At 37.5% G+C, this 26461-nt stretch overlaps 3 protein-coding genes across 4 annotated transcripts in view; all 3 read left to right on the top strand.

Moving 5' to 3' along the window:
* The first annotated feature begins 1039 nt into the window (after positions 1-1039).
* LOC117293206 (U-scoloptoxin(01)-Cw1a-like) lies at positions 1040-2657 on the top strand. The gene is made up of 2 exons (XM_033775431.1): positions 1040-1135; positions 1836-2657. The coding sequence occupies exons 1-2, from the start codon at positions 1045-1047 to the stop codon at positions 2189-2191; spliced, it is 447 nt and encodes a 148-aa protein (XP_033631322.1). The 5' UTR covers positions 1040-1044; the 3' UTR covers positions 2192-2657.
* Positions 2658-4945: 2288 nt separating this feature from the next.
* LOC117293645 (caltractin) lies at positions 4946-11368 on the top strand. The gene is made up of 5 exons (XM_033776028.1): positions 4946-5003; positions 6354-6509; positions 7186-7314; positions 7966-8103; positions 8567-11368. The coding sequence occupies exons 1-5, from the start codon at positions 5001-5003 to the stop codon at positions 8654-8656; spliced, it is 516 nt and encodes a 171-aa protein (XP_033631919.1). The 5' UTR covers positions 4946-5000; the 3' UTR covers positions 8657-11368.
* Positions 11369-12759: 1391 nt separating this feature from the next.
* LOC117293819 (amyloid-beta A4 precursor protein-binding family B member 2-like) overlaps positions 12760-26461 on the top strand; it is an 89194-nt gene continuing 75492 nt past the window's right edge. For both annotated transcript variants that reach the window (XM_033776271.1, XM_033776270.1), the window contains exon 1: positions 12760-12838. The gene's annotated coding sequence lies outside the window, so the exon portion shown is untranslated. The remainder of the gene's footprint in view (positions 12839-26461) is intronic.

Below are 26461 nucleotides of genomic sequence, written 5' to 3'. Positions count from 1 at the left end.
TGTATACCCCAGGGAGTCGAGATGGTTTAAGGAATGATTTAAGGTCCAGTGACCAGGGGTAATAATGTGAAGCGCTTTATAATAAAAACTAACTATTATTATTTTTTAGAGATGCAACAAATTGCGAATTAGAAGCAAATAACCCCATGATTATCAACGTTGCGTGACGTCATTCGTGGAGTGCATATGTATAGGTATAGCCCTAATACACGCACTTTCAATTTTTGTTTCCATCAGGGGCTCCAACGGTAATTAATGTAGAAAGATACGTGGGTGTAAATTTTTATGTTTTAAAGGCAGTGGACACTATTGGTAATTACTCAAAATAATTATTATCATAAAACCTTTCTTGGTGACGAGTAATGGGGAGAGGTTGATGGTATAAAACATTGTGAGAAACGGCTCCCTCGGAAGTGCCATAGTTTTTGAGAAAGAAGTAATTTTCTACGAATTTGATTTCAAGACCTCAGATTTAGAACTTGAGGTCTTGAAATCAACCATCTTAACGCACACAAATTCGTGTGACATGGGTGTTTTTTTCTTTCATTATTATCTCGCAAGTTCGTTGACCGATTGAGCTCAAATTTTTACAGGTTTATTGTTGTATGCATATGTTGAGATACACCAACTGTGAAGGCTAGTCTTCGACAATTACCAATAGTGTCCACTACCTTTAATGTATTGCTGTTCTTAGTATTTGACCAATATTAAAGCTCAACTATACATTCCTGTACAGAGATCAGATTTACAATTGAATACGGATTTGTATACGTTAATACCACGGACAATCACAATGTTGAATACTGTTGTTTCCTTATGATATCCTCCTTTCATTTCGATCTTACAATGGGTCTTAATCATTTCCTCGTGGCCCTATAGGAGTTCTCAGTCAGAGAAATATTCAGCTTGGATTCTTTCTCAAGCAACAACAGTATCCTCAAGTTTTGGATAAAACCAAGTTGAACATTAAACCTCATTGGACTCCAATTTGAAGTTGGCGTTTCTTTGGTGGGTGTTTCAAGGGTTTTTTGTCCAATAGGAAGAATGGATACCTTGATAGATCTACGATTGATTGTGCTTTTAGCAGTTTATGTGGTTCTTGTCGAGGCACTTCCGCATAGACGACAAGCCAGTGGTAAGTGTTGATATCAGTCTAGTTTAGAACTCTAGTGGGTATTATGAGTTCGCACAAAAAATAGTTTGGACATGTTCATATTATCCTAATAAAGTGCTTATGTAGGAGTGAAGTTTGGACGTTTGTTGTGTCTCAATGTCGGAGGCATGATCATGAATGTTCATTATAATGTTACCATTATGTATCACCTCGATTGGACGATGCTGATTTCTATTTGATTTATTCGTTTACCATTATTTGATGTTGGCATAACATAAATGTGCAATTCAGTTTTTTTTTACTGCGAAACATTTATTAACCATGCAAAAAAACAATGGGGTTGGAGTGGTGTTTTTAGTCACTGACACAATCCAACTGAGCTTCACCCCCCCCCCCGCCAATATCTCATGATTGTGAGGAGTACATATTTCAGTTAAAAACAGCTAGGTAAAAATTAATGTGTAGGCCCAAAGGCACCGCATCTCAGCTTGCCATCGAATAACATAATTTAGGACTGCAACTTAGAGAGGTGATCCAAATAAAGTAAACTTCGGTATACAAAGTCTTTGTTTTATGGTGAAACACTGACAAGTTGAAGCCCCATCAAAAGGACTGCTTCCATAGTGTGTGGTCATGCCTGTTTTAAGCATGCCTGTCCAGTCTAAACTTGTTTCATTCCATTCCTTAACTCGTTCCATCTTCTTTGCTTCTTTTTATTCAGTTGCCGACGTTTCGTCAACAGTTACCTTCACGTGCAACGGAAAAGCCAGCGGGTACTACGCCGATCCAGAAACGTGCAGAATGTATTATGTTTGCGATAGTGGTGACATTTACCGTTTGCCTTGCGATTTGGGTACCTACTTTGACCCTGTGACTATTACATGTAGCTTAATCGAAGACGTGCCGTGCAACGCCCCAAACTTACCGCTCTTTTGCGACTCGCGTCAAGACGGCGTGTTTCCAGACATCGACGACTGCTCGAGTTTCTACATTTGTGTCTTCAGTTTAACTTACCCGATAAGTTGCGTAGACGGTCTTATTTGGAACCAAGACTTTGGAAAGCTGTGTCTTGGCTGAAAATGGCAACTGCGATCTTTCGCAGGAGTCTTTCTCGTGCGATGGGCGCGGTCATGGTTACTACCCCGACCCGGCTGATTGTACTGGGTACTACCACTGCGCTGGCCGTAACACGCCATATCGCTCGAGCTGTGGTCAGCTATATTGGAACCAGCAGATCGGGGGTTGTGATTTCCCCGATAATGTAGCTTGCAACGCTAAATAGTTTTATAAGCAAAGGAATGTGTTTTGCCTTTGTATTTGAGCTATAGATTTGTTTTTATATTAAAAATGCACTCCACTGTTTGCAACTTTACAGGAACAATATGTTTCTACATAAGCTTGTGCACAACAAGTACTGCGGTTTTACAGTCTAAACCTGTACTTTAGATTTTAAAATCTAGGGTAATTTGCACAGCAACGATACCGGGACATTTGCACAGCGCTGATAATTATCAACACACGGAATTTGGGTGTTTTAAAAAACTTTTTTTGACATAGTCCTTCAATGGGTAGCCTATATTGAGAAGTTACTGGTATTTGGGAACTCATTTTAAGTCACGACGTTAAATATTTGAAATGTTGTGGGGCGTCAGCATCTACAACAAAATCGTTTGATTTCTCCCATATTTATCACTTCATCCCCTTTCTTTAAGTTAAATTGTTATTTTTGGTCAGAATTTATTAAAAAGACTCTAATTTTGAATTAACTACGTCAAATCCTATAGTCATTTATTTTCAGTCAAGGATACTAAAACCACAAATTCTTGTTTCAGAACCAATGTAAAACTGGTTTAAACTATTTCAGAGTCAATGTTAAAAAAGATACAACATCAGCAGACTGGGAGGATGGACTTTGGACGGGACACATGCAAGTTAGTATATGAGGCTTTCCCATGAATTAAGCTAAGTACATTCACCCTGACTGGCAAACGCCATCAACGGGCAGCAGATGCACACACGCGTATTGGAAAACTATGGAAAGCCATAAGTGCAAATCAAGAAAAGATCGTTATTTTTGGTTACAATGTAACAAAATTTGTTGATTTTGTTTAAAACAAAATAACTTATTGTGAGAGGTATTTTATTTAATTGAAAATTTTCAGAAAATGTTGAAGTTTGTTAAAACATCTGTTTTTACGATTTTAGTGTTTTACTAACATTCGGCCGACCATGCCAACCAAGGCGGTTTGTTTATCAACAAAAGAAAGGTCTATTGCGTCACTCTCCAACCAGTCGCAGAAGTGCGCACGCAGTTAACATATGGGAAACTTCATTGACCCATAAAAGAATTAAACCTAATAATGGCCAAATCCAAGCCTCGTTACTATGGGCAGATCGCCATGAGCTTTCAACTTCTCTGCCCCACCCATTTCGCAGGGATATGCTTGAAAACAATATCAATCAATTATATATAATATCAATCAAAGTCGTTGTCATCCTTCCCAAGTCATGCCCACAAACATGACGGTCATGCCCACAAACATAACGGTCATGCCAGAATGTTGGTCTTTTTTGTATAATTTGCAAATAATATTTGTATTAATGTGGGGAATAGTTTTGAAATGTAAATTTTATTGAGTAATGGCATCACTTTTATGAAACCAAATCCCTGACAACACAGTTTTTTTTTTTTTTTTACATCACCAGTATGTTTTGTTTCTTCATAGTTATTTCAAAGGGGTGTTTTGAGCGCGCGGGGTGTTTGGTTTGAACAAGTTTTTTTGTGTTGTTTTTTTGGCGGGGGGGGGGGGGGGGGGGGTAAGCCAGCAAGATGTATCGGGTCATCGTCGTGGGCTTCTCGATCTTGTTATCTAGTGATAAACCATTAATGCCAAAACGAGGCTGGAAGGTATTTGAGCTTAAATCAGACAAAAGGGATTCAACAACAGCATTTCAACATCATAGCTAAGACTCGCATGTAAAATCCTACAATTTCTTTTAAGCAGTTCATCACTCAGCACTTTCATATAAAGAGGTAAGACAGGTGTCTAACTCTAGAAGTAAATTCATGTGTCATTCATGTGTCATCAACAACTGGACGTTTTGAAAAAATTTGATTCCACGAAAAACGTTTCAAAAAAACTCAAATGCAGTACATCGTAGTACGTAGAGCGCCACGGCGGAGCGCGCGACCTTGCCCGTGCACGCATACCCATACGCCACGGCCATGCAAGTAAGTATAAATAAATAATAAATATCTCACCATAGTTTAAAAGATTTTTTTCAAAGAGAAAAACGATTTCGCCATGTTAACGAAAAAAAATGGGTCACAAAATAATACAACGTCGGCGTTTATCGGACATCGTGACGTCATTTTCGGATACGCGAACAAGTTTTCTTTCAAGCGACTTGTAAAAAAAAAAAGCTGGCACTATCAATCCCATAGTTCCATTGGGCACACATCGGGAAATAAAACGAGTTGAGTGTAATGTGTACTGAAATGAGATATACGCCCATTTTCTCACTGTACCCCATCCATTTAAAGATTTGGGAGCGAAATATTAATATTACGTTTTAACACATTTCAAGTAATATAAACTACACCTAAGGTAATATGTTGACCTTATTTGTTTCATAAAAAAATTAAATTATTGATTGAATGTCAAGAATGTTTGCCTTTTTCATGGTAAATTAACTTTATATCGGACGAGGTGCTCATTATGTCAACTCAAGATGGTTAAATACAACGGTTATTTTGATTGGTTAATCTGTAGGTCCATCGTAGCGAGCACCAAAATTGACGAATCGGGGGCAAGATAACAAGTGCTTTAACTGTGTATTTTTCCGCCGTTTCGATGCAAAACAGAGCAGCAGTTCCATAGTAACGATGGTGAGTTACCTCGATTTTTTTAGCTAAAATTGTTTTCAGAAAACGTCGGGATTTCTTAGGAAAAGTGTTGACATTGGGTTGGGGTTAATAAGAGGAAGCATACTGCATGGAATTCTGCTTAGTTTCAGCTAGGGGGAACCCTTTGTGAAAAGAAATAACGACGGCGTCCGTGCATTCTGTTTTGAGCGGTCCTAATCCTACTACTTGCCGTCAACTCGCCGACTTGCCGTCAACTCGCCGTCAACTCATTTTCGTGCCGTCAACTCATTAAATTTACATGAAAAATCTATAAAAGGGGCACGGAAGTGTTAAGTCTGGGCTAAACTACATATTTCTCATGGTTTTCGGTAAAAAATTCATTCACAAAAGCGACTTTGTGTTGATAAAAAAAAAAGTACCAATCATTGACGTCTTGGGCCAAGACTAATCAATGTGAAAAAGCAAGATGGCGGCCGACGGTTTTGCTGCTTCGAGATAATTTTTTCACGAGAAAAAACTAAATTTGTATTCCGAAATATGACCTAAAAATTACGCGAAGTCTCTTTGAGCTGATACTTTACAGTTCTATGCTTCTTTTGTGGATTTTAAATGTATATTGGAGGAGTTGACGGCGAGTTGACGGCGCAAGTGAGTTGACGGCGAGTTGACGGCAAGTAGTAGGACCCGTTTTGAGTGTTGTGCATACTCATACTGCATAACTGTAACACTACAGTCATGACAGTGTAGTCAAGTCACATTACCGTGGGGTCCGGTCTCCTAAACCGTGGTGGCTGAATATCATACTGTTTATCTTAAATATTGTTCAGTGCATTGAAATATCATTGTCCAAAAATCCTGTTTTATGTTTAAAAAAAAAGATTGACATGGAAAGTACGTTTTGGAGAGCTCCCACGCTGCGCATGCACATTTAATTTTTTCTTTGGCGTTATATCCTGGCTTACGGACATTGCCGAGTATCACGTAGAAGTAGAAGTAGAAGTTCAGTTTTCGCCTAAAAAATGTTATACAATGTCATAAGTCAAGCAGGGCCCAATTTCATGGCTCCTCTGTTTACTGTAAGCAAAGAATCGCCCTTTGCGGTAGCAGGGAATTCTGTGCTTACGTAAAGCATATTTCATGGGTTATCGGGGAATTGAGGCACTTGTGTGCGTGTACTCCAAGTAACTAGCCATTGTATGTCAGACATTGTATTTCGTTTTTTGAGGTGAAAATGCGTACTTTTTGGGCCAAGGCTCGCGCATGTAGGACAGCAGTTTAGATAGATTTGAGAATTTCTTTATGTTGTTACATGCAAGTCTTTGAACCTTTTTCTGTAACAAAACTCATGTTGTTAATGATTTTTCTTTCCAGACGACCAGATATAACAAGCCGTCCATGGGAGGGGGTCAGAGAAAGAAGACCGGGCCCAAACCAGAGCTGACCGAAGAGCAGAAACAAGAGATCCGAGAAGCTTTTGATTTATTTGACACAGAGGGCACAGGAACAATAGATGCCAAAGAACTTAAGGTATGAGTTTATATTTGGGGGGAAAAAAAATAGTTTAATCCTATCCATCATCATTTTGTCTCATCACACAATTGTTTGCCAGTGTTGGACAACCCTGAGTCGATTGTCGTTGGCCCCTGGAAGGTCCTCAATGGTGAAGGTGTTGTGCAACACCATTCGATATCCAACTGGATATTTTGTTTGTTCTGTTTTACTGAGGACTGTCTGCACTCAGAAACCTGATTGGCAGTGACATGACTTCTGACCTGTGAATGTTTGGAAGTGGGCAACTTCATTTTTTCTAAAAAAGACCATGTGCCATTTTTATCGTCATCTTGAGATAGTGCTCTATATGGCTGTTTGCTGCATTGTAATCGCATGTAAAAATAAAGATATAACTTCTGGAGGTTGTGGGCAGTTTGAAGAGTATCATGCAGGGCGGTTTCAGGGTGGTACGTGTGCTAAAGGGTTAAGCATCTTTCATACCAGTACAAACCTTAATTAGGGACTTACAGATATTAACTTTCTCCTGCAGATGATCGGAGCATACTGATCGAAACGTTGAGTTGTCAACCACAGGTTCGTTTCAGAACCAACACTACTCAAAAGAGATTTACACATGGTGCTTCTGCATACCTCACCAAACTGCATTGGGTGGATGGTGCGTTAATTTGTCAAACCTTTATTTGATTTCTAGGTGGCAATGAGAGCGCTGGGATTCGAACCCAAGAAGGAGGAGATCAAGAAGATGATCACCGACATAAACAAGGAGAACACCGGGACCATCGACTTCAATGAATTCCTTACAATGATGACAGCCAAGATGGTAGGTGTCGTTTATTAGTCACAACAAGTGGTAGAAGCTTCTTGTTTTGACCCTAGCAGATTTTTTTACCATAGACTCTACTACTACTAGGGTCAAAATGTGATATAATTTTCCATTTATTTCATTTGTCATTTCATTTTGTGAGCTGTTTGCCGCTGCTCTTCATTGTGTTCATATAATATTATTTATTCAGCTGTTATTGTACAAAATAAGCGCTCATCAAAAAATATAAACAGATCAATAATGGCAAAACTGGAGACATTTTTGTCAACATTCATGTGATCAAAAATACACAGGCATGTCATTTCTCATGATTTTCCCTGAATTCAGGCCTGGGTGCTCCTGTCTTGGTCCCAATTCCCCCTTCAGAAGTTTCCAATAGACTAAGATTTCAAAATAGAAGTGCTTTTAAAAAAAATGAAAATGATCTTGCCCCATCAGTTGAATTTCCAGACCTGTAAGAAGGGGAGTGACCATAACTGGACTCGGAGGTGTTGCTGGTAGATTAAATCTTACAGAGGGGCAAAGTAAAAAAATGTGATTTCAAATAGACAGCCCAGGCAGCATTCATGGTTTCAAGAAAACAGGGAAAAGACAAATGCTTGTGTTTCTTAGTAAAATTTTGTTAAACTCCTCTTCCTTTTCATACAGAGTGAAAAAGACTCAAAGGAAGAGATCTTGAAAGCATTCAAGTTATTCGACGATGACAACACTGGAAAAATATCCTTCAAGAACCTCAAGAGAGTTGCCAAGGAGTTGGGAGAGAACCTCACTGATGAGGAGCTGCAGGTGAGTCTATCGAGTCTTGAAATTAACTGGTTTTGCATTCTTCGGAAGGGACAAAAAGCTGTTGGTCCTGGGTGCTGTGTAATGCATGTAAAACAACCAAGTGCACTTATTAAATCAAACCGATCGAACCCTTGTGTTCCTCGTTTGGTTTGCTGCATAATGTGTCACATCACTTTGTAAACCACATGGTGCTATGTACTCAACAATACATGTACCTTGCAGGAAAATGCTGAATGATTGTTGAAGTGCCTTGAACACCACTGAGTGGCAGATATGAGCGCTAAAATGGACAAACTCCTTCACTTCTAAAGTTCTAATTGAAATTGAAACAGACTATAAAACAATTTTCTTCGAACGCTATCCGTGAAGGACGTTAGATATCCTTTTTGTTGGATTCAGTAAGATTGGAATCAGTAGGTTGTAGACTAAAACTTTATTTGTTTCCACTTTTCTTCCTCCACAGGAAATGATCGATGAAGCTGACAGAGACGGCGACGGTGAAATCAACGAGCAAGAATTCCTACGGATAATGAAGAAGACGAGTCTCTACTGAGGATCTGAAATACAAGTATTGCATTCCGTGGTATTCCTTAACTGTTTTGTACATGTACAATTATTTATAGTTTGCACTACTAGTATACTAGGTAGCGTGCAATAGAACTTTATCATATCACTGCCATCTTGGGTTTTCACCATAATTATGACCGAATTGAGACTGGATTGCCAAAACCGTCTGAAGCCTACTTCTTCATGTAAGTTCATGCTATTATTGTGTCTCATGGGATCTGACATTAAGGATGGTTTGAGTGTAATAAATTGATGGTTTCAGTCTGTATTCAACCTATAGTTGTCAACTAATTGTAAGCCGGGCAGATTTATATTTGTGCAGCCCGCACTTTTCATGAGTAGGCAAATGTTCTGCAGTGGACCAAAACTGTTTATGACAAAATTAGAATGTTTTATTTTTGGGGTGCTGCTTCTGCAAACATGATGTATGGCAAAGATGATAAAAAGACTTCAACTGTGTTCATGCCCCTTTGCCTGCAAGAAGCAAACACACAAAAATCGTCCCAAAAGATTTCTGTAGTAAGACTCTCGCTGTTAGCTCAGGGTATGTTTTGTGTCAAGTACTACGACTATTGGTTTGTACTAAGATCTAAGACTCTTTGCTGCTCATTTCTCAGAAACTTACTTTCTGCTTTCAAAAAAACAGCCCACCGCACAAAGGCCATGAAGCTTTGTGAGGTATGGTGGACACACTATGGTGGCACTGTTTGGTTTGGGTAAATTTCTATACACACAAACCTAACAGCGCGCTCCGATTGTGTCCACCGTATCTCAAAAAGACCAGAGGAACGCTAGCAGCTGCCGTTCAGCGAATGCCTCGTTAATCTGTGATTTTTTTCAGCACTACTTCGCAATAGATGTTGCAAGTCAGTCATGTATTTGTTTATTTGAGAACCTTGCTTTCCCATGTACAATGCCATAAGGTATGATGAAAAGAAATGGACAACGGTCAAATACGCGCATGACTTGCACAATCTCTTTTTTCTATGGGGGGGGGGGGCGTCATACCAAAGTATGATCCTACGTTAAACAAGAGATCAAATGAGATATGATTTCTTAGATTGCACTGTTTACTTTAGTACTCGACTTGTTTTAAAGCCATTCTCAAGATAATAGCATAAACTTTTACCACACATTTTGTTGACATTATTGCACGAACATCTTTCATTCAAGGATTTTAACTTTTTTGTACTGAAGTGGGTTTTTGTAGTAGTTTTCATTAAAAAGTAAGCTCCTATAAACAAAAAGGAGTTCATAATATCTATTGACCTTTTGCGCCAAATCACCTGCGGCTACTGTCTCTATAATTTTTGGAGTTAAATTGCACCTACAATTATGTGGGCGCTACACTGTAAAACACACAGGGACACCGACTCTCCAAATGGCTCAACCAAGTTATTGTGGTGTTGATGTTGGGTGAATTAGGTCAAATGCCAATCTCTGCATCTCCTAAAATGGATGCACATTTCTGATTTTGGTATAACAGATTCAAAACTGCTGGTGTCAGAAATATATTTCAAATTTATGAACCAGTTTGTCCAGCTATTTCTCAACCACAAATGAAAAACGGTTTACTGTTTACAAACACAAGCTTCTTGGAGTGTTCTTTCTAACTTTCACTTTTGTCCATAGTGGTTTCTTTTGTAATACGCAAAGTGTACCTATGATTGGAATGCTAAATCTATTGTACATACTTAATAATAATAAATTGTACTGATTTTCTGTATATAGTTCTGTGAGTCAGTCATGGATAAATTAGTCTGTAAATGTACCGTCTGTAAATTGTATTCAGACAAAATGAGTGTTAAATCAACTGATTTTGTTTTTTTAAATGTGTGTAATAGATATTATTTCAGGGACAAAAGATTGGTAGTAGCTTGTTGTACTGTACTGCTAGTTACAGGATTCGACCTGGGCCCAATTTCATAAAGCTGTTCAACAGAATATGTAGTCTTGGCCCAAGATGACTAAGATCGATGGAGGATAGTGTAATACGCTCAGTTGTAAATCGCTAAAGCATGCTCTCTTATGGTATGATGTAACCAACTTAACTGGCTCGATTGCCAGTCAAGCTCGCCAGTCGAGATGGTAAAATCATACTGTAAGAGGGCGCTTTAGCGATTTTACAACTGGGCATAGTTAACTATCCACTATCGAGCACTTATGTCTTGGGCCAAGACTACAGAATATGCTGCTCAGCAAACAAATTTGTTGAGTAGTAAGAAATTAGTGGGGTACCGGTGGCAACAGTACAAACTTTATGGAATATTGGCTGGTAACCTGTTTCTGCTAAGTAGGATTGGGCCCAGACCTCTCATCACTTGGTTAGCTCGGCAGTTTAGCTGTTTAGACATATTGGGTGGATTTCACAAAGAGTTAAGACTAGTCTTATCACGAGTTAGGACGAGTTATTCGTCCTAACTTAGGACTAGCCTTAGGTTTGTAATATCACCTAGGACTAGTTCCCTAAGCTAGGACTAGTACCTAAATCTTTGTTTGGTTTGGTTTCAATCTGACCTGAGTTGCCTTTGTTTTTATATTTCTACACCTCAGAAGTTCACTGAGTACTGCTTGTCACACACTAACTCTTCACTTAAATGAAATCAACATTGGAGTGTACTTGATAGTAACTAGTTTGTGAATGTCAACAATTGTTAGTATATTAAAAGTGAATAAAATAAACATTCCTAACATTTGATTTGTGTGTGTCCCTTTTTTTCTTCTTCTTTTTCTTTTCATTGTCAAGATCCTGTGTAATAATTATTTGCTTACGGAGTTCATAAATAACAGGCCTGGAGTTTTAACTTTGAAAGGGCAAGGCCATTTTCATTTTGTCAAGGGCACTTCCAATGAAAAATCTTAAAGTCTATGGGAAACGTTTGAAGAGGCACAAGACGAGGGCAACAGAGGCTGTATCCCCTATGTAATTCCTGGCCTGATTTAATAATCACTCTAAGCAACTTAAGTGTACAAACTGTCACCTTGTTCATGATGTATTTTGACTTTTATGATCACTTATTAAAGGCACTGTACACGTTTGGTAATTAATTACTCAAAATGTATGTTAGAATAAAAACTTAATTTGTTTTGAGCAACAGAGAGCTGTTGATAGTATAAAACATTGTGAGAAACGACTCCCTCTGAAGTCCTGTGTAGTTTTTGAGAAAGAGGGAATTTCTCATCAAAATAATAAAAGACTTCTGCCCAGAAGCCCTTTATTCCTATTTGAAAGCACACTAATTTGTTGAACAAGGGTGTTTTTTTCTTTCATCATTTTCTTGCAACTACAACTACCAGTTGAGCCCAAATTTTCACAGGTTTGTTATTTTATGCATATGTGGGGATATACCAAGTGAGAAGACTGGTCTTTGACAATTGCCAAACGTGTTCAGGGCCTTTAAGGACAATTTGTTTGTTGTGAAGGGCAAGCATTCACTAACAAAAGAAAACTGGGTGATTTGTTTGTATTGTTTTAATTATGTAGTGTTCTCTCAAATTGAGAAACTTGGTTTTAGAAATTATTTCACAGTCCAGTGCCAAAACTAGGATGGGCACAATGGGGGTGGGTACATTTTCTAAGGGTGAGGGATACTTCTCGTCATCTACAACTACTTTTTGCTTGTATTTTCCTTAATAAATAAGCCCCTTTCCAGTGCTCATTGTTGCAAGATGAAAATAAAATACATTGTCTGTGTATAAGTGTGTATAAAACATTGACAATATCACATTTAATTTTTTTTCTTCTTCAAAGTAACGCTTCAATCTAGTAAATTTTAATCGGATTTTGTTTACGATTTCGTAGGGGGCTACCCATGGGGATTAAAAATTGCAAACGATGTTTTTTATTATTTTGTTTGTAAACATGGTCCACGTGCCAACTAAGTTACATAGCGCCACCTCGTGGGCTTGACACCACATACAAGTTCCAAACAATCATCACTGTCATATTGAGTTGCACTGGTAGTCGTAACGTCCACCTATTGTATTTCGGGAACATACAGTGTACCAGTTTACACCGGAAGTTGGCCCCAGAACTATTTAATTCTACTGTGTAGATCGTGTTAATGGAGCATAAAAATAGATCGAGAGGTGAAACTGCACGAAGGCCAACCGAGACGAAATTGAAGACGTACCAAAAACCTTTTTAATTGAGACATTTAGGAAATCGGTAAGTGATATTTGTTTATTCATAGTGTTCAGTATAATATATTGGTCACGAAGTGATACAATTTCTGTTAAATCATGAGTTTCTGCGGCATAGTTTTATGAAATAATATTTATAACCCGTCTGCCATTGCCAAATGGGTCAATGTCAAAATTGTTTTGCATTACATTGCACTTACAATACATTGATTTTCTTAATGATGGTTGTTGCATGCAATTGCAAGGGATAGTGATGGAATTGGGGTTCTCGATTTAATAATATTCCCTTACTACTTCTAGAAGTAGAATTATGATAAGGTTTGTTCCGCTGTCGTCTCCTCAAAAACCTCTTATTTAAGTCTTATTTATTAAAGGACTGGTCATCCACATTTTGTCACGTTTATTTCTTTTATACTATTTAATATTAACCCTACCTCAAGCCTACTAAAATACTAGAATACTTTTTGTCCAGAGGCCTTGCCACCTACTCCTAGGGCTGAAACAGGGTTGTACCCCTTCCATACGGATGTAGGCTTGGGTATCATCAGTCCGAAGCCTGGCCGAGCGAAAAAGAGCGGAAAGCACTACCTCCCCAATTTTACGTAGCAAGTGTCACGACCGGGATTCGAACCCACACTCTGCTGATCAAACACCAGAGCTTGAATCCCGTGCTCTTAACCGCTCGGCCATGACACGCCACGAATGAGCTTTGCAAAATTTATCTTGTGCAAAAATTGATATCGAGGTCATACTTCTACTACGAGGAGTGTGTTTGTTTTTTTTGTTTTTTTGTATGAAGTTTTATCATTATAACATTCTTTGTTTGTGTTTACTGTATAGTGTTTTCAATTATTGTTCATTATTATCAATAATATAAAAATAAAAAATAAAAATAAATTATTGTTTAATATTCAACATTATATATATACAATCCACTTCCCAATTAAATTAAATAATGGTAAAAAATAATTGAAGTTTTTAGACAAAATTGACAGGAATAATCGCAAAATTTTAAGAGGGCATCACATTATTTACAAAAGAGACACAGAATTCTGGACCCCGTGCAGGTACTTCTAGAAACTATAAGTATAAGTGAACCTTATAGGGGTCTAACATTTCGGGCCTCCTTAACGCTATACTTTTCCTAATTTAACTCAACAAAAAGACAATACAAGCATTATGAATGTATGTGTGGGGAAAGTTTTGGTTGTGTAGTACAATACAAAGGGAGTTATTGATGGCAAACGATCGTAAAATGTTCACCTATCAATGATGATTTTAAAAACGTTTAGCGTTAAGGAGGCCCAAAATGTTAAAACCCCTATAAGGCTCACTAGAAGTACCCTGCAGGCACATTATGCAAACAGCCCAATGTACTTCTAGAAACTATACACAATACAAATATTATATCATATTTTGTGGAGATTGCACTTTCTTAATTGTACCAATTGTTGATATCAAGAAAGGGAACACATCTCAAAACTTGTTAAGCTTTTAACTACATTTATAACCACAAGGTTACTCTTTTTGTAAACAAAGGTTTGGGTCTGTTGGGCGAACATTGTTCACTTTATAATCCATTTTATAAATGTCATTTTATAAAAGTAATGGCTTATTAAAGAATACATTGACAGTGACAGCTCTGAAAGCAGTTAGCCCTATCTTTGGGTAATGTTCTGAGCCTTATGCTTGATTGCTTTACTTGTATACACCATACAAGTAAAACAGTAGGCCTACAGTGCGATCTTGACCGAGTTCCGGTAGCGATGTTTTCTGCATTTACTCCTGAATCTTGCTTAGGAAATTATGGCCAAATAAACTGCACAACATTTTCCCCCTCATGTTGTGGCAAGTGTGTTGTGTGTTGATTGAAGAATATTGCAAATCATTACATTTTTTTAATTTTAATTTTCAAGGTATTTCTCTCTACACTGTATAGTGATGTCCACTGTCTAAGTGACAGATTACTTAAGCTCAGGGCAATAAAACGCAACATTCCTCCCTCACTTTGTAGAGTAAAATGTCTAAATACATTATGAATGCTTGGCATGATACAGTTTGCAGCAACATAATTGCCAAGGGGTTGTTTGTATGTATGGGCCAACGCACTTTGATAATATTTGGTGTGCGTCTCATCGGATGGGTTGCGTTAAAACTCAATGATGCGGAATCCAAGAGAAAAAAAAGTCACCTACATCGCTAGATTTATGAACAAAGTTTGTCTTTTTCAACAAAATATTTTGTACTGTAATTTAAGTATTTAAGTTTTGATGATCACAAATAAAGTAAAGTATAACACAGGTCTTGGTCATAATGTGAAAACACTGGGGGAATTTTAAGAGTGCTAACAAGTGCTACCGCAACAGTGTGTGACCAAAGCCTGTAGCACTGGGCGTTATATTTGGTTTTACCCACACACGCAAATAACTGTCAACTCAGTGCATTACAGAGTCATGTAAACAAAATCAACCTACATGTATTACATATTATTATTGAATGAGATTCGAACCCATGACCTTTGCCATTCTAGAGTAGATGTCTTAGCAACTAGACCACTGAGATTGCTTGATAGCTGGAGGTTGTTCGACTCTTATATAATCCTGCTAGGCCGGAGAGCATTTCTGTTGAATAAAAATTCATGCATGTAATGGGGAAGGTCACTTTTTGTGGGTGTATCTTGATCTTTGAGTTCATCTTTTTTTAAATCCAATTTGTAAAAATAAATTTAGAGCGGATAAGTCATTTAGAAGTTGACAGATATATTCCTTCACTTTTAAACGCTAGATGCTGCTTCGAGAGACGTGCAATTTCTCCCCATTAAACCAAATTGACATACTTGTTGTACAGTTCTCTCCATAGTGTTTTAGTAAAGTGGGTGATTGGAATACGCATTACTTTGATCGCGCTCTTTTCATTAATCATACCGCCATATTTCGCCGGTGAATTGCTTTTGTTTATGGATAACTTAAATGGGAAGTGATTAATCAAGGAGGCTTTTGTGTGGGGGTTGTACTTTTTGGGGTCACAGTCAATGTTTTACAAAATTACAGTGGAATTATTACAGTAGTACACGCTATCCTCATTAAAACTATAAATGGTATGCAGGCCTTCAATTACATGACGACTATGATGCCCAGTGCTTTACAAATTGTCACTGGCCGCGGTGCCCCTCAAAAAAATACCTTCCTTACTGTCAAATTCTCACAACCGGTCAAGTCAAATGTTCTCGTGTGTTTGTTAAGAAAAAATTATGTTTAAATGTTGAGTTTGAATGAGTGTGAATATCTTTTTATTCTGCTGAGTATCAAAGATTATGTACCCTTATTTAAAGCCATTTGACACTTTCAGTAAACAGTATTGTCCGAGGCCCACACTTCGTGTATCACAATTCTATATAAAATAACAAACCTGTGAAAACTTAGGCTCAATCAGACGTCGGAGTCGGGAGAAAATAACGGGAAAACCCACCCTTGTATCCGCACGTTTCGCCGTGTCATGACATGTGTTCAAAATAAATCCGTAATTCTTGATATCGAGAATTGATATTGTTTTACTGTTTTCTAAAAAAGTAAAACATTTCATGGAATAATTTTTCGAAAGAAGTCGTTCACCACTACCTTCTATAAACCATGTAGGTTATTTGTAAATCTGTGAACTTTTTGGGGTTTTTCTGTACCGAAAGAGTCCAACGGCTTTAAGACAAACAAAATGAATCTTCTTTTTGTGTTTGCTCAAATAAAAACATTAAATCTATTAAAACTGGTTTTTTATTTTTTATTTCTAGTCCTTGCTAGTTTTGAATCTGGTCTTGTGAACAAAATTCTAGTCCAGTAAAAATTCTGAGCCACAGGCACTGCATGTGTTATGGATTTTCCACCCAAATTTGAGCATGAACACGGTGTCATAGCCAGCCAGCAATGTAGAAATGTTAAACTGCAAGACTTGTCCATCTGGATTCGAACTGCCTCTAGCTACCGGCGAACTGCCTTTATCCCCGATGCAAATTTAACATCTCTTATATCGTTGCGGTAGGCCTACCCACTGCCAAAACATAGGGTTCGAACTGCCTCTAGCTACCGGGCAACCTCGGTAGTCTAGTTGGTAAGACACTGCTCTAGAATTGCAAGGGTCGTGGGTACGAATCCCACCCGAGTAACATGCCTGTGATGTTTTTTCACAGGACTCGGGAAAGTACTGAGTAAACAGTGCTAACACACATCGGTGTATGGGTAAAACCAAAATTAATATTGTCCATCCGTGTTTAACCATCATCACTAAACTTTCCTGACAACCAAGTAGGATCCACACATGAAGCGATACAGAATGACACTTGCTACATGAACATGTAATTGCTCTTGACACTGGGTAGGCCTAATGCATTACCTATCTCCTGTGGTGTTCAAAGATGACTTCAATCAGATGCCATCTTTGTCAAGTTCCCCTTATACAGTTATCACAACCTAATAGTAATGATGAGGATGTAATAAAGGGGCCAGACTGTTTGGAGTCGAGTCTTAGGTTGTGTTCAAAATGACGTCTATGGCTACAGCTTTGTCGTTGCTAAGGGTGTTTCTACCTTGTATAATGTCCTTTACTTCAAGACATGACGCAGCAATCAAGCCGTATACATAGCTACCAATGTTGCGTTGATATGAAGAGGGAAGTTATGATAGTTTTGCGTGAGTGAAGGGTACTTCATGGGCCAGACTGTAGAGCCAAGAGAGTATACCTTTAGTAATTACTCAAAAATTATTTACCTTAAACACCTACCTGAGCAGAATGTTTTCAACGGAAATGGTATTGTAACTTGTTTATAATGCACTTGTTCACCATTTTAATGTCATTTTGATATGTGTACACTTCTGAATTTTTTGTAATTATTGATTAAAAAATCAGGCCCCAACCTAAAGGTTTTAAATAACTAAAAATACTTTTGCCGTTGAGAGCGCGCGTCAAAGGACAATGCCGCTGACGTCATTTGTGGGAGTTTGCTTTGTTATACCTCCACGCTGCAACAAAGCGGCTTTACAAATTTTAGCTCCCAACTATGACGTTTTGAGAGTGATTACGTATCAGGGCTTTTCGCAAATCTCTCAGAAAAGCGCTGGATAAGGGCATTCGAAATGATTGTTTTTTTTACACAATTGAAATCTATTTATAATCATATGACTTGATTTCCTTATTCATTGAAGACATTTGAAGTGAAATTCAGCAAAGTTTACGACTTGACATTTTCGTTCAAGCAGGTCTTTAAAAATTTACTTGGTAAAGAGCACTGGATAGCTTTTTATTGTAAAAAACATTGTTAGAAACAACACCCTTTTTTGAAAATTTAGAGAAAGTGGTAATTTTTCCTGAATTATGAGAACGGCTGGCTTCAGGCTTCACAGTTCTATCCAACAAGGATGTTTTTTCTTCTTCTTTTTAATTTTTGCAACTTCGATGACCAATTGAGCCCAAATTTTCACAAGTTTGTTATTGTATGCATAATAATAATTAGTTCGTATTTAAAACAGCATTTTACAATATTATAACCCTAAAAAGCCAAATTTGTAATTGGGATTGGGATGGTTAGGGTTAATTAAATTAAAATATGTAAAATTGATGAGTGTTGTTTTTTCTTTTCAGAAAGTAATACATTCATATTATTGGTAAGTTATCTATGAAGCATGAATAGAATATGAGAAGAAAATTTTTGACCTTTTTGTACTAAAGAAAACATGATGATTCAAGAGAGAAACCCAATTTAGTTTTTTTTTTTACACAATCACATGAATAATTAACTATCCAAAAAATTCCAGTGTAATTTATCATAAAATGTCCAGCTCTGAAATTACAACCTGAAAATAAAAAGCCATCCAAAAACAAGTTACCTTCCATCACAGCCAAAAACAAATAACGCCAATATTTAATGTCAAGCAGATGAGCAGTCAGCGATTATAAAAAGGTTTGGGAACAAGATCCCCAGACTCTGATTATCATCAGTCACCATCATTATCATTACGCTAATGGTCCTCATTAACGTGTGGGTGTTGGCAGTCGGGTATAGACGTGCAGGTAGACTTGTCTTCTAGTCAGTCGTTACCTTTATTGCCTTCACCATAGAGCAAGTGTTGCTTCTCAAAAACAATGATGGACCATAGAGCAAGTCTATGGGAGGACAGTTTTGTTTTTAAAAAAGCTTTAGTATTTTCTTTGGATTGTAAGTTACTTGTACTATTTTGTTTTCTGAACTTTAAAGCCATTATACACTTTCGGTAAACAGTATTGTCCAAGTCCCACACTTCCTGTATCACAACTTATATATAAAATAACAAACCTGTGAAAATTTAGGCTCAATCGGTCATCGGAGTCGGGAGAAAATAACGGGAAAACCCACTCTTGTTTCTGCACGTTTCGCCGTGTCATGAGATGTGTTTCAAGTAAATCTGTAATTCTCGCTGTCGAAAATGATATTGTTTTAATGTTTTCTCAAAAAGTAAAGCATTTCATGGAATAATATTTCAAGAGAAGTCTTTCACCATGACCTTCTGTAAACCCTGTAAGTTATTATTTTGTAAATCTGTGAACTTTTGTTCTTCTTTTCTGTACCAAAAGTGTTTTTTGGCTTTAAGCCCCAAATCTTTTTTTTTTTATTCAATTAAATTCATTGTACCTTTTTAGATTGTTTCACCTTATATTTGACTTTTGAAGAAACACAAGTGAATGTAATTTTTCAGAGAGGAAAAAAATAGGATCTTCAAACAAAGTGTTGTTTGGAGACTAGACAACCATGACAACTCTGTAGTGTATGGTAAATTTATGCAGTACATAGTAAATATCCATCTCTTGTGCATGGTTGCTGCGGGAGGATAGTCTTCCATGAAGCCTGAAGCAGACCAACTCACACTCTCTGTTTACAAGATACCCCTAAGCATCTCAGCATCTTGCTGCATTCTCACATTCTAATCCTTGGCCTTCATCTTTACTTAAAGGGCAGGTGAGGGAAGTAGCTCTGAGTTTCCTTTGTTCCAATCCTTGCTTAAGATTGTTTGTTTCCCAATACGGCATATATAATTAGATTTTGTGCACCCCTAAGGTTGGTTTTATACTTTTTCTAAAAGAAACTCTTACTAAACAGTATCCATTAACAATGGAAATTATTTCCTTTTTCAAAAGGAAAAAAGACCCAAAACACAAGTTATTTATTTATGAGGGAACCATTAGTAACCATTATGATTTATACACTTTCTTTGAATTTCATTCTTGTCATGGATATTTATAGATCACTCTGTGCCCCATATGAGTGCAGAACTGATGGATTTAAAAGTTAAACATACTGCCCCTTTAATCCTAGGCTCAACCTTGATTAGAGTTCTATGTGTTTTTTGCACTGGCAGAGACTACAAGTCACGATAATATCCCTTTAAATCCTATGAACAGAGAGAACCATGATGAGTCAGAATGTTTGACAATATTAAAGTTGACTCCACTGCTCCTTTAACCCTTGCTCTCTCACACCTCCATGTCATACCATCCTCTCCTTGGAGGTCCGTCTTGAATGGCTTCCAGACCTTCAACAATGAGACCATCTTATGTTTCACGAACCCCCATAAACCCCCAAGTCCCAAATACCCTCCTCGGGGGGGAAAGCAAATGGATGAGCAGATCCAGAAATATTCATGGCTTGATGTGGGAAAGTAGGTTGATTATGTGGCATGAGTACACTCTGCAGATGCGAATGACAAATCCGTAGTTCACGTCAAAAACTGTTCTGGAGGGAGAGTGGCGCATTAAGACGGAATTGGTTCATCGGGATAAACTTATCGGAAGTACATGTGCTTGAAGAAAGAATGATTCACTGCGATTATAAATCACTCCCAATTCTCTGCACATTCACTGTACAATGTACATTGAAATTTAACATTGGTCGTGACACACAGGCCTCAAAATAACCCATAGCACCCACAGCCATTGCCGCGGTGCCCTGTGCTTTTGCTGTGAAGTGCCCTCTGCAAAGTTCCAATACAAATTAAAATTGTCCTCATAGAGTGCCCCTTACCAGAGGAAAATTGCCATGCCCCTTCAAGAGTGCAGTTCAAGGCCTGAAATTTGAATACCTAAAAAAAATGTAATATAAATGTAATATGAACCAAGCTCTATAGCCTTTTTTTTCTATGTTCCTTTTGTCAATGTGTTTCCCATGTTCGCTTTTCTACATCGCTTTGCATCCACTGGTTACCTTGAGAGTCAGAGTGAAATTCAGCAAGGTCTGAGTGTAGTGTGTAATTTTATGCAGAATACATTAATACCATTGTATTTAGCATTTGAGTGTGCATTGCATAAAGAACAAAAAACCTAAAATCGTCAACACCCTTATCATTCTAGACCCAAACCCCCTAACTGCTTCCATCCAAGACGAGAAACCGAACTCAATTTTGTTTTTCTGAAATCGTATGTCTATATACGCCTCGTCATGATTGCATGTATTGATTTAACATGGAAACATAATGCAGAATTCTTCTGATTCATAATGCTACGGGGCATGAATGAGAACGAGAAGTGCTTGGCATTGCATTGGGGCACGGCTTATGAGAACTGCACCAAGTTTCAAAGGCACAGGTCACTATTGGTAATAACTCAAAATATTTGGTAGCATAACAGTTTACCTGAGTGGTAACAAGCAATGGGGCTGTTGATACAATGTATTATAAAACATTGTGAGGAACGACTCCCTGAAGTAACATAGTTTTTATCATTAGTATTACTATTTGTATTATTATTATTGTTTAGTTGTTATTCTCATCATTGTTGTCTTCATCATGTCTGTCTTTGTTCTAATTGTCTGTCCTACATTCTAGTCCCGTTTATTGTCTGTCCCCAGGCATCCCTACATAAGCCTCGGCTTCTAGATGATGCCATGTACTCTATTTATTTATTTTCTCTGCCTCATTAAATAGCTTTGTTTATTGGTTATTCCTTGACAAAATATTGTTTATATGAAGTATGGAAATAAATGTAAGTTTGAATGAATGAATGAATGAAAAGAAATAGGTAATTTCTATCTGAAATAATAAACGACTTCAGCTGAAGCCTTTTTTTATGCATCTGAAAGCACACAAAGTAATGCAACAAGGGTGTTTTTCTTTCATTAATCTCTTGCAAAGTCGATGACCAATTGAGCCCAAATTTTAAGTTTTTTAAATTTATGCATATGTTTGGATACACGAAGTGAGACACTGGTCTTTGACAATTTACCAAACGTGTCCCGAGTGCCTTGAAGTGTGCGTACATGTGACATTGCTGACTGAACATGCCTTTAAGTCTGCGTACATGTGACATTGCTGACTGGACATGCATCATGCTTAATGCAAACAGGACATGAATAAATACTGCTTGTAGAAAAATATACACGGAATTCAGAATTAGACTGCGTCTATAAATGGCGTCTGGGTACTGCTTTTAGTGGCAAGATTGAACTGGTGTCACGGCTTGTGATTATTCGGCTGGTCACCTGTACTATTATGAATGAGATATCAAAATTGTAAGCCTTTAAAAGGAAAAGTATACATTTGTTTTTTTTAACCATTTGATTGTTTTAATCCTTCATAAATGTAGATGTACACATTACAACTAACATCCGGAAATTTCATTTTAAATGTCGGTGGCGTTTTTGAGATATTGCCGAAAATCCGAGGGGAGTAATTATGTCCATTCAGGAAGGATCATTCCTATACTAGTTTTGGAACATAAGTACTGCGATCTTTTGACATACCTGCAGTCTTTTCAAGTAAAATTTTCTGAAAGTACTTTTTTTTATACTACAAACAAACACTGCTATAGGCTTCTAATCAAAGGTTTTTGTTGCCAAGGGTGATTATACCTTCCCTTTAAGTGATTATATTTCTAAGACAAATCTCTGTGTAAATGAAATAATGTCTTGGGGACAATTTCTGAATTATCGATAGTTTAACGTTATTATTTAAAAAAAAGTAGTGGGATGGTTCAAAAAATAAGAATTGAAAATCTAAATTTAATTCTCAATCTATAAAAAAAAAAATATTGAAAAGGAAAGGAACGACCCAAAGCATAAAGTTAAAACCGAAAATGGGAGTGGGTTGAGTCAAGAGAAATTAAGAAATAGACGCGAAATTTAAACACATTAATCATTCTAAAAGGCCTCTTACATACACATCGTGCACGTTATGTATGTGTCTTGCTTAGTCAGGTTTAATGTATGTATATCCTTGATGCTGTTGGCTAAGGTTTACCGGTACTGTTACACATGGTGAATCACACGTTTTTGTAGTTTTGTCTAATATTTTAACCCAGATAGGAAGAAAACTTTTAATCAAAGTGAATTCTACACAATTTGTAAAAGTGGTTACGTTTATAGTTAACACAATTTTGGAAAAACTCAAGAGTTTTTTTTAACAGTCTCCAGAATTGCTGTGTCGGAGCAAGGTTGACCGAATTTCCAATTTGTTAATCAACAATCAACAAGTAAAAGAAATCCCTTGAAATGTTTATAAATCAATGTAAATTTTGTGTGCCCATTTAAGTGTCCATTGCCTTGATAAAAAGTTCCCAGTTGAATGAGCTCATGGTTGAAACAAAAAACAAAAAATGATTTCCCACCAGACCAATACATGGGTAACTGTCACTGAATGGAAGCGTATTGCTCTACATAAGGTTGGTTTTGTATTGGTTATCAAAATTATGAGGCAATGTAATGGACACCAGGCATACTATGCTTGAAAGGGGAAAGGGTACTAAGGTATCTTTCTCCTTGTGAAGGGTACCTCTCAAATTTTGATTGGAACGTTTCAAGGGGCACCAAGGCAATGACTATGGGCAACAGAGGCAATTGATGAGGATTGTGGCGCCATTTTCCTGCCATTGCAGGCAAATGTTTTTGCAATGGCCCTTTAACATTGCGCAAGACTTCACAATCTGCTTAACTGAATGTGCTTCAAGCTACTTGCTGTAATTGGGTACTCGAATTGATTGTGTGGCTTTTGTTTTTCTTGTCAACGTTTCTAAGCTTTTCATGCATTTTGCCGGCCTTAAATTACACACAGAGGTCGTGGCGGTCATGCCTCTGTTGCCCTGGTGTTTGCCTTGGTGCCCCTTCAAAAGTCCTCATAGATTAAAGACACTGGACGTTATTGGTAATTGTCAAAGACCAGTCTTCTCACTTTGTGTATCTCAACATGTGCATAAAATAACAAACCTGTGAAAATTTGAGCTCAAGCGGTCGTCGAAGTTGCAAGATAATAATAAAAGAAAAAACAACCTTGTCACACAAAGTTGTGTGCTTTCAGATGCTTGATTTCAAATTCTAAATCTGAGGTCTCAAAATCAAATTCGTGGAAAATTACTTCTTTCTTGAAAACTACGTTACTTCAGAGGGAGCCGTTTCTCACAATGTTTTATACCATCAACAGCTCCCCATTTCTCGTCACCAAATAAGGTTCTATGCTTTAAAAAAATTGGAGTAATTACCAATAGTGTCCAGTGTCTTTAAAGGTTTTTCAAATGGAAATACACTTTGCATAATGAAAATGGCCTTGTCCTCTCCCATCTCAGGGAAGAAATTCCAAGCCTGATCCTCTCCCATCTCAAGGAAGAAATTCCAAGCCTGATTTTACCTACCACTAGATGAGTGCTGCTGGTGCACAAGTCACAGTGCTGTTGTATCCCATCTGTGGTACTTCCAGAGTTTGTTGTTATTATTACCTCGTTGGCTAGGATAAATAATAACAAAATTAATACAAAAACAAATTTCGTACATAAATTTAAGATAAATAAACATTACATCATCCCCTCTTACAACGTAGAGTATTTAAAAAAAAACATATGATTCATTCATACTGTCAGGTTTTACAACAGCCTAGTCATCCACACAAGTCAATAGGATCCCCAATCAATAACCTTCGGCTTCTAATTAGTGAAGTAATTAAACCATCCCGATAAAATGACACCATCTATTGTGTTTGGCTAGAGTGCACTTTGAGACATGCTTCTAAGTCAATTAAGACTGTTTTTTTCATTAACACCACTGCGCTTTAAGCAAATAACAGAACACTGTAAATTACCGAAGTCGTAGAGGATGCTCTATGTTAAGACATGCACACTAAAGTTGGATATTTTTAAATTGATTTGTTATATCCAAGGGAGCCCTGGCAGTGCAACACTTTTTTTTTTTCAAAGCTAGCAAGAACAAAACCTTCATAGACAGAAAAATACTAAACAAATGTGGGTGTGTAATATTTAATGTAGGAATATGAAATCAGTAAATGAATACAGAAAGATGCCTAAAGGGAATTGTGTGTATTGTTTGAAGCTTTGCATGGTGTGGAGAAATAAGAAGAAACTATAAATAAATAGTAAACTTGCGGGTACAACCATGTGTAAATCTCTTAGGGTGAGTGTTGGCTCTGAAGTTCTAGAGCTGGTCTCAACGTTTCAAACAGTATACTCTGCTCGTCTTCAGGTGAAGAATTTTATGTGTTTAGCACTGTGTACTCATTCCCTCCCTCCCCCAAGTACAGTGAAAAAAAGAAATCCACAGGCAAATCACTTGGTGGGATTTGAACCCACAACCTTTGCATTGCTAAAGCAACAACATCTTACAATCCATGATGTAGGGTTCTCTCCGTACACAAGCTAGCGTATATCAGGTAGAAAAAATATGTGTGAATTAAAGACATGGACCCTATTGGTAATTGTCAAAGACCAGTCTTCTCACTCAGTATATCTCAACATATGCATAAAATAACAAACCTGTGAAAATTTTAGCTCAATTGGTCATCCAAGTTGCGAGATAATAATGAAAGATAAAAAACACCCTTGTCACATGAAGTTGTGTGCTTTCAGATGCTAGATTTCGAGACCTCAAATTCTAAATCTGAGGTCTCGTAGTCAAATTCGTGGAAAATTACTTCTTTCTCGAAAACTACTCCACTTCAGAGGGAGCCGTTTCTCACAATGTTTTTTACTATCAACCTCTCCCCATTACTCGTTACCAAGTAATGTTTTATGCTAATAATTATTTTGCATAATTACCATTAGTGTCCACTGCCTTTAATAACAGTAGATACCTGTAGGGGAAACACAAAAACAATTTAAAACTTTTTTTTACAAAATCGTAAAGATGAAACCTTTTAAATTGCACCAGATCGCACATTAGGACTTTTAAAACCAAATTATACATTTGGAGGCCCTTGTTTCAAACTCAGTGTGCTTGGGCGAAACTTTGGGTCCAGAATGCACCCAATGGACTTTAAAACATCCTGGGGAGAGCAGGGTTGTAGCTCACCAGTTTTAGTCAAGGGCTTTAAATCAAATGTTTTCGAAGTCCACCAATGGCAAGTGAATCAACAAATTTATTCATGTTAAAATTTGTGGTCCACTATTGCTTCAGGCATGATGCCAGGTTTCCAAACTGTTCATGTCATTGGGACTGTGTTCTGTCTACCTGTGACATTTGATACTCCTTATCATTAGCTGTGTCTCAGATCAATGCACAGTGGACAATATTTTGAATTAATCCAGGGGAAATATGAGTTAGGCAGCACAATGTATTTTGCTCAGAGTGCTGGGCAAAAATTGTGGGTTCTGGGCAGGCCCGCCCAGCACCGCCCACCGTGGCTACGACATTGGCGGA

Source organism: Asterias rubens, chromosome 8, assembly GCF_902459465.1.
Source record: "Asterias rubens chromosome 8, eAstRub1.3, whole genome shotgun sequence".
In the NCBI taxonomy this organism is placed as follows: domain Eukaryota; kingdom Metazoa; phylum Echinodermata; class Asteroidea; order Forcipulatida; family Asteriidae; genus Asterias; species Asterias rubens.
The sequence above is the reverse complement of the archived record's forward strand: the minus strand, read 5'-3'. Positions and strand labels throughout refer to the sequence as shown.

Bases quoted from the DNA above. Each gene is read 5' to 3' on its own strand.
- LOC117293206 (XM_033775431.1), top strand. From the start codon at position 1,045: ATGGATACCTTGATAGATCTACGATTGATTGTGCTTTTAGCAGTTTAT. The intron at 1,136-1,835 runs GTAAGTGTTGAT...CTTTTTATTCAG, and splicing joins GCATAGACGACAAGCCAGTG to TTGCCGACGTTTCGTCAACA.
- LOC117293645 (XM_033776028.1), top strand. The intron at 7,315-7,965 runs GTAGGTGTCGTT...CTTTTCATACAG, and splicing joins CAATGATGACAGCCAAGATG to AGTGAAAAAGACTCAAAGGA. The intron at 8,104-8,566 runs GTGAGTCTATCG...CTTCCTCCACAG, and splicing joins TCACTGATGAGGAGCTGCAG to GAAATGATCGATGAAGCTGA.